At 37.7% G+C, this 7,021-nt stretch overlaps 1 protein-coding gene across 1 annotated transcript; it reads right to left on the bottom strand.

The window, feature by feature from the left end:
- Positions 1-1,167: 1,167 nt before the first annotated feature.
- LOC139965381 (uncharacterized) lies at positions 1,168-6,580 on the bottom strand. Its single transcript, XM_071967684.1, has 4 exons — positions 6,452-6,580; positions 2,821-4,798; positions 2,347-2,435; positions 1,168-1,369 (listed from the first exon to the last, which is right to left on the bottom strand). Exons 1-3 carry the CDS (start codon positions 6,578-6,580, stop codon positions 2,347-2,349), a joined length of 2,196 nt encoding a protein of 731 aa, XP_071823785.1. The 3' UTR covers positions 1,168-1,369.
- Between the last annotated feature and the right edge of the window lie 441 nt (positions 6,581-7,021).

Here is a 7,021-nt window from a genome sequence, read left to right as displayed (position 1 = left end):
CCTATACCACATTTTTGATCAACCATATACAAACTTTTTGATCAACACTATATAATCTTCTTGATCCACCATATACCACCTTTTAGATCCAGTCTATATCACCCTCTTGATCCATCCTAAGCCGTCCTATTGATCCACGTTATGCCAACTTTTTGATCCACCCTACACCACCTTTTTGATCCACACTTTAAAAATTTTTTTATCGACCGAATATCACGTTCCTGATCCACTCTATTTCACCCTCTTGATCCACCTTACGCCGATTTCTTGATTAACGTTATACCACCTTCTTGATCCACCCAATACCACCTTGTTTATCCACCTTCACAACCTTCTTGATCCACTATATACCATCTTAATTCTTGATCCACCCTACACCACTTTCTTCATCCTGCTTATGACACCTTCTTGATCCACCCTATACCACCTTCGTCATCCATCATATGCCACCATTTTCATCCACCCTATACCAATGAGAAATCGCACAACGCATGATGATATATTGAAGTGAAATTCCTGTTGTGATAAACAAAGACTAAAAAGAAATGAAAAGTGCTGATACTTTAGTTGTAGGTTTCTGTATTGAACCCCAAAAATAAAACTGCAAAGAAATACCGCATAAAGCCACTTAAAAATAAGTTGAAAACTACAGCCTAAAGTCAATTAGTTTTATTGAAATATTCACAAGGATTTTGAGAAGACTATGAAATTAATGGCATTAATAAAGTTTACCAAAACTAGAACTCAAACCAAACCGTCCAACGAAATGGACTTAAAAATCTGCGTAATGAGTCATAGTGTGGCTTGTGGTTTGAAAAAATAAATCTAAAAATGTAAATGGTGCGCTGTTGTATTTAAGTTGATCATCTTTTCTTTTAATTTAATCATTCACTATATTTACTTTATTGTTCACTGTGATCAAGTGATCATCACACACAAATATGTGTCATTATGCCACCATATGCTGTATACTGTTTTAAATGGAATTCACATATATAACACAGAAACTGCATACAACTGTTTGTTGCATGTTACCGTCTGTGCAGTCCGTTTCTGATTGAATCTATCTTGAGAGCTTGGAGATTATATATATATACCGTATGTCTTTGTAGAAGCTAGCCCTAATCAATATCAGGTGTAGGACCAAATGGAATGCCCCCCCCCCCTCTCCTCCTCCCCTCTTCCGGTTATCCCTGTGATTAGTTGCCTCGCGTCCAAGAGACCCTATAGTAATGATAATGAATATACTCTAAAATAATATCTCACGTTGAAAGTAGATATTATAATCAGATAGAAAATCAAATTTACATAAGCAAGTAAACAGGGACGACAGCAAAAATAGTGACACCGAGAAATGTTCAGCCTAAATCTGAAAAGAGAAAAGAACAGAATAAATATAAAAAGTTTGATTTTTATTGTAAAATATGATACATAATATAAGCCTTTCTTATACATTTGGGTTATTTAGATAGTTAACTGCTTGAAGCTTGTTTCAAACTTACTCATCTTTACGCATGTCAGTCAAAACTAATCCCTAAATTGATTCTTTTCAATGTTATTGTTATTTCTTCAAGTAATAGAAAAGATGGACATTGTCTTGCGTAGTTGGGCAATACATACGTTAATGGTCTGGTTGTTGATATACTTGTAGGTATAGTGGGTAGCAGTATCATTAGAAATACACTACTTTGAGAGTATTGATATATGATTAGTATAAGGTTACTTAAAGGGAATGAAGACTCGCGCACAGAGAAACGTCTGTTGCCGGTAATCTGACCTAGTTTCGAATGAGGTGTAACAGAAGTGTTAGACACCACCATCAATCCCAGAAAATACACACGCATCTATCGTCGGTAATTAGACACTAGTGTACATTCAATACATGCAGATACGGTTAATACCCGCAACACAGTGTACATAGCAGCGATGGACATCTCAACAGGGAGTTGTTCTGGAACTCCCTGATCTCAGGTCCAGATAAAAGATAACAATGTATCACGTTTCATTACTGTCTGCATTTTGTAGCGACAAGAAGAAAACTTCACTTGCAAGCAACGGAAAGGTAACTTATTTCAAAGGGCAGCACGCGGTTTGGGGCGAGTCTTCAATGTCTTTAAAAAAAAAAAAAAACCTAAAGACCGGTACAGGACTAATTATCACGATACTTACGCAGAAACAAAATCTAAAAGTCTACAATGTGCTTTGATCTAGTTATACTTTAGTCTGGTTCCATTGAAAAAAAAAATAATCGTACAACCGTCACTTGGCTTGAATGGTATTAAAAATGTAATTATTTTAAGACATCATAAGTGTAGAAACTGTTAAGCATAGTGTAGTTTTACTTACCTAAAGACTGCGAAACACACCAGATGCAAGGAGCATAACCAACATCACAAAAGGAGAGTAGATGCGAGTAGCTGTCCTACCTGTGGGAACTGTCCATAACAAATAATATTACTTGTAAGGTGATTAGGGAAATGTTCTGAATCTGATTGAACTGAGCTGTTTTCGTTAACTTATCATTACAACGTATGTTCCAGTGATTTTGAAAGTATTTTAGCAAAGTACCCACACAGTTTGTTCTTGATTGCGACTTACTCTTGCAAAACAAATTGTTATATTGCTGTCATTGAACCAGTCACTACAACGTCAAAGCTGGAAATGACGTGATCTGTAGTTATAAGTCGTGTTAAAGATTAGCCATGATTGTGCAATCATCGTCAAGTAATCACAACACTGAGTTGTAAAACTACTTTCCAAAAGTTATCATGAAATTGATATACATTTAACGTATAAACTAGCCCAGTGTCTATCACTCACCTGAGCATTCATCAGCGAACGACGACGTCACTAACTCACAAAGTGTTTCTGTGGTTTCATAACCAGTCACCAGTTTAATAAATTCATCTGCGTCTGCGTTTGTCCTATATCTGAAGAAAACTTTAGATATGTCTATTATTTCAGTACAACGATTCTTATTAGTAAAGACCATGAGCGCTTCGTCTACAAAAAATGATGTTGAATCGTCTTTGGCACGCCCCGACTCTCCATCAATGCCATCAGAAATCATTCTACAAAGATCGTTGCGATTAGTAAATCCAAGGTATTTGGAAATTAGATCGGCAATTTCCGCAGCAATGTCTTGATGGCGGCCATATGTTAAGAAGTTGATGACATTTTTGTAGTCGTTACAAATATCGCTTGCCATTGGTAGCAGTTCTGTGATATACGCATCTAGGATGTGACGAAATACGGATTGTAGGTTGTTTGGAGAAGAGGCAAAGTTGTCCAAAGCTCGACAGACACTTTGTGGAGATAATTCTTCTAACTGGAATAATTTCCTCATCGCGTCCACACCAGGCACTATTACATAAGCATCGGAAGGAAATCTCAATGATGCCAGAGTTGGGTAATAGGATTGCAACGGAAGAGTGATTTCCCTGCATAGCCGTTCAGTGGCAACATTATCGCCGTTTGCGAACGCTTTGCATATTTGAATGACACCATCAGATCGAAGCTCGTCAGTCAGAAGAGGCTCAAACACAGTGCAAAGCACCCCCATACCATCTGCAACAGTTTCAGATCTGAGGAATGCTCCGATCACGTCAAGAGCATTCGTAAAATAGAAGTTAGGTAGTAGCTCTCCAGGCTCGGTAAATTGAAAATAATCAATGGCAATATTTTCGGGAAAGACGTACTGCGAGGGAGTGTACTGCGAGCTGCGGGAAAAAGATTCTTTGATTTTGGCACAAAAACGTTCCTGTTCACTATTACTAAAAATGTCAAAGCCTGTGAGTGTTTCGAAAAATTCAAAGTCCAATGGATAATTTTCTGTCAACACTTTTACGATATTGATGCACTGTTCTTTATCGATAAGAACTGATAATATACTGTCAATTATGTCATCCGCTTTGCTTTCATACTCCTCTTGAGAGGGATTACCGGCAAAGAAATCGCAAATTCCCTCCTGCAGGTCCGGATATATCGCCTGATCAATAATCTGCAAAGTTTGTTCGTCAATGAGAGAGCCACAACCGTCGACGGTATTGAATAATTCTAGCGCCTCGGCAACTACATAATTACCAATTGACTTTACCTCACCCAGAATGTCATCAATCTGCATATTACTCAACAGTCTCAATGCGGAGCAGAGCCCGTATACATCAGCTGAGAACGGGGAAGGTCCAAGCCAATCCAACAGATCGAATGCTACCCTCGAAGCCACTTCGATTATATCGAGTGCTTTCACGATTGCGATTTCTTGGAGTCCACATTCGAAGCCTTCATTTGAAAAGTCTAAGATGCTATCGTCTGTAGGTGTTTGACAATAGTAACTGTAACCTAGATACTGATTAACCAGATCAGAAATTCCGCTATCGATATGAAATGTTTCAAACATTGTTATGCAATCTGTGGAAATATCAATCTCGGTCGATTTATCGAGCGCTGTGACGACTTGATTACATTCTGCCTTGAAATTCTCGTCTGGCATCATTGAATAGATGTAAGGTCCGTAGTTCTGGCAAATTAAACCCGTTATCTCTAGTGGCGATCTGGCGTTCCACAATAGTCCCGTGAATTCCAGTAACTCAGAAAAAGTTATATCGATATCCCCAGAAACAAGCACTCCAGGAGTTTCAAATGACAAGACTGCGGGCGAAGAGTCGGTTGATGGGCGATTCCAGTCGATTTTCCAATCAAAAATACATTTTTGAGGCAATGTTTTGGCTCCATCAACACACCAGACTATAGCCAGGATTAGAAGAAAAGAGAGGTGGCCCATGTTGATTCCCCGTTGCTGTTAATAGTAAGAAGGTAAGATAATGTTTCTTCATTAAATGTATCGTTAGTGCTGCATGATCTAAAATTCACTGGATGACCAAAGCCAACGAACATTAATCGTGAACAAAACATCACGATATCCGACATCTGTCGGTATGAACTATTCTATGACCATCAGGATACCGTTTACACGGACGTAGCTGACTCGACTATTTCAACCCTGATAAAACAACCTATAAAATACTTCAACTTACTCTCCTGTACTTATTTTATTTTCGCAGGAAGTGCAATATGTCAACAAATTCCCGACGTGTTGATTATTGATATTTACGTTCTTGTTTTTTATGCTCATCTTAACAGTGTCTGGAATGCTCACTAATAATACGTGAATACAACACACACAATAAACGCAATCAGGAAAGTGCTCTTTACGTTCGTGCACAAAATATTCCAGCACTTGTGTCCCTGTGATATGTTTATCTCATGTCTTTAACAATGTATTTCAAAGTTAAAATTTACCCAGATGTGCTAGAGGTTGCCAAAGTCATCCCTTTACTCAAGAAGAGTGAATCTATTATACCCCAGAAATACAGGCCCATACGTGTGTTATCTCATTTTAACACACTTCTGATAACATTTCTATGATTTCCAGTTTGGCTTGAGGGAATGTCACTCAACAACCCATGCTTTGTTAGAATCTTTAAAAACTGTTCGCTGTCAGCTTGACGTGGGTAAAAGTGTATCCCTTTAATGGAATTATATCACTATGGTGTTCGTGGTACGGCATATGATACATTGGCTAGCTATTTACACAACATACAGCAATTTATTTATGTAAAGGTTACTTACTCTAATTACTTAAACGTTATTAACGGTGTCCCCAAGGATCCTTTCTGGGACCCCCCTGCTCTTCCTTGTTCATGTCAATTTTATTCACAAAGCGATGACAAACGTTTCTACTAGTCCTTTTGCAGATTCTACTAATGCTTTACTGTTTGATAATGATTGCAAACAGTTAACCCGCTAAGGCTACTTAGACTCTAAGACAACTTAAGAATTAGCGCGACTGTAATAAACTTAGCCTCCACTCAGGGAAAACAAATTACACCATTTTCATGCCAAAGATACGAGTCACTGTTGTCATGATGATTTTACTTTTAATGGTGATGCAATATGTAAATCATCCAGTACGAAGTATTTAGGATTAGTAATTGATGATAAGCTTTCTTGGACGAACCACTTAAAGACAATCAATGTAAACTCCCTGGGTAATTATTTTGGTATTTTTAACAACCTAAGCGGAAATCTTTCTGAAGCGATTGCCACTCACATCTACTATTCTTTTCTTTTACTTTACACTAAGATATGCAATTGAAATTGATAGTGCAGATAAAGTTTCATATTTAAGGCCACTTCAAATCCTACATAATAGATGAAATAGGGTACTTACAAACAAACCTAGACGCTATCCCACTGACCTCTTTTTACAGAGAAATAATAACAAAGATCCATTTCTACTCTATGTGTTGCTTTGTAAAAAACCATTGTAAAAATAAGTTAGCAAATGCCATTTCTGAGGCTGTGAGCCATTTTAATGCTTGGATTGAAATTGAAAAACAAATAGATTGAAAAAGCACTAAGTGGAGAAAAATCTCATGATAGTTCTTACCTTTAATGGATTCACTTTCAAGATGAATATGTTGAAGAGAACTAACTTAACTTTGACATATGAGATCTGGACTGCAAATGTCACATCGTTGGCACCAACACGAGAATTTATAACTGCGCAGTACCGCATCGTTAGCCAATCCGTAAGCGAGCCTTATTAGGAAGAAATTTGTGACACGCAAACAAAGTCTGGAAAACGGGCGGCCCATAAAACCATTCGACCTGAACGTATTCAATTCCCTTTTGGTGTGTGATATTTAGGTTTGTTTGTTGTAGTATTGCCAAACCATTTCCCTTCTTGATCAAAAAAATCAAAAAATGTTTCTAAACAGCTTTAATCAATTTTAGGATAATGACTCTTCGTTTAACGTAACAAATTAAAGTAGAAAGAAAGTATACAACTGGCTTGTTCTGTGGGTGAATACCCGACCCCTACCCACCCTCTCTTCAACCGCTTTTAGTACAACCTTGCGTGTAGCACTCATTATAGACCTAACGTATAGCCTAAATATGCCTCAGAATGCAGTTTGAAGTATAGCTTTTCTTTTCCTAGGTGACCAGTCACAGACTC

This window comes from Apostichopus japonicus, chromosome 3, assembly GCF_037975245.1.
Source record: "Apostichopus japonicus isolate 1M-3 chromosome 3, ASM3797524v1, whole genome shotgun sequence".
In the NCBI taxonomy this organism is placed as follows: Eukaryota; Metazoa; Echinodermata; class Holothuroidea; order Aspidochirotida; family Stichopodidae; genus Apostichopus; species Apostichopus japonicus.
The sequence above is the reverse complement of the archived record's forward strand: the minus strand, read 5'-3'. Positions and strand labels throughout refer to the sequence as shown.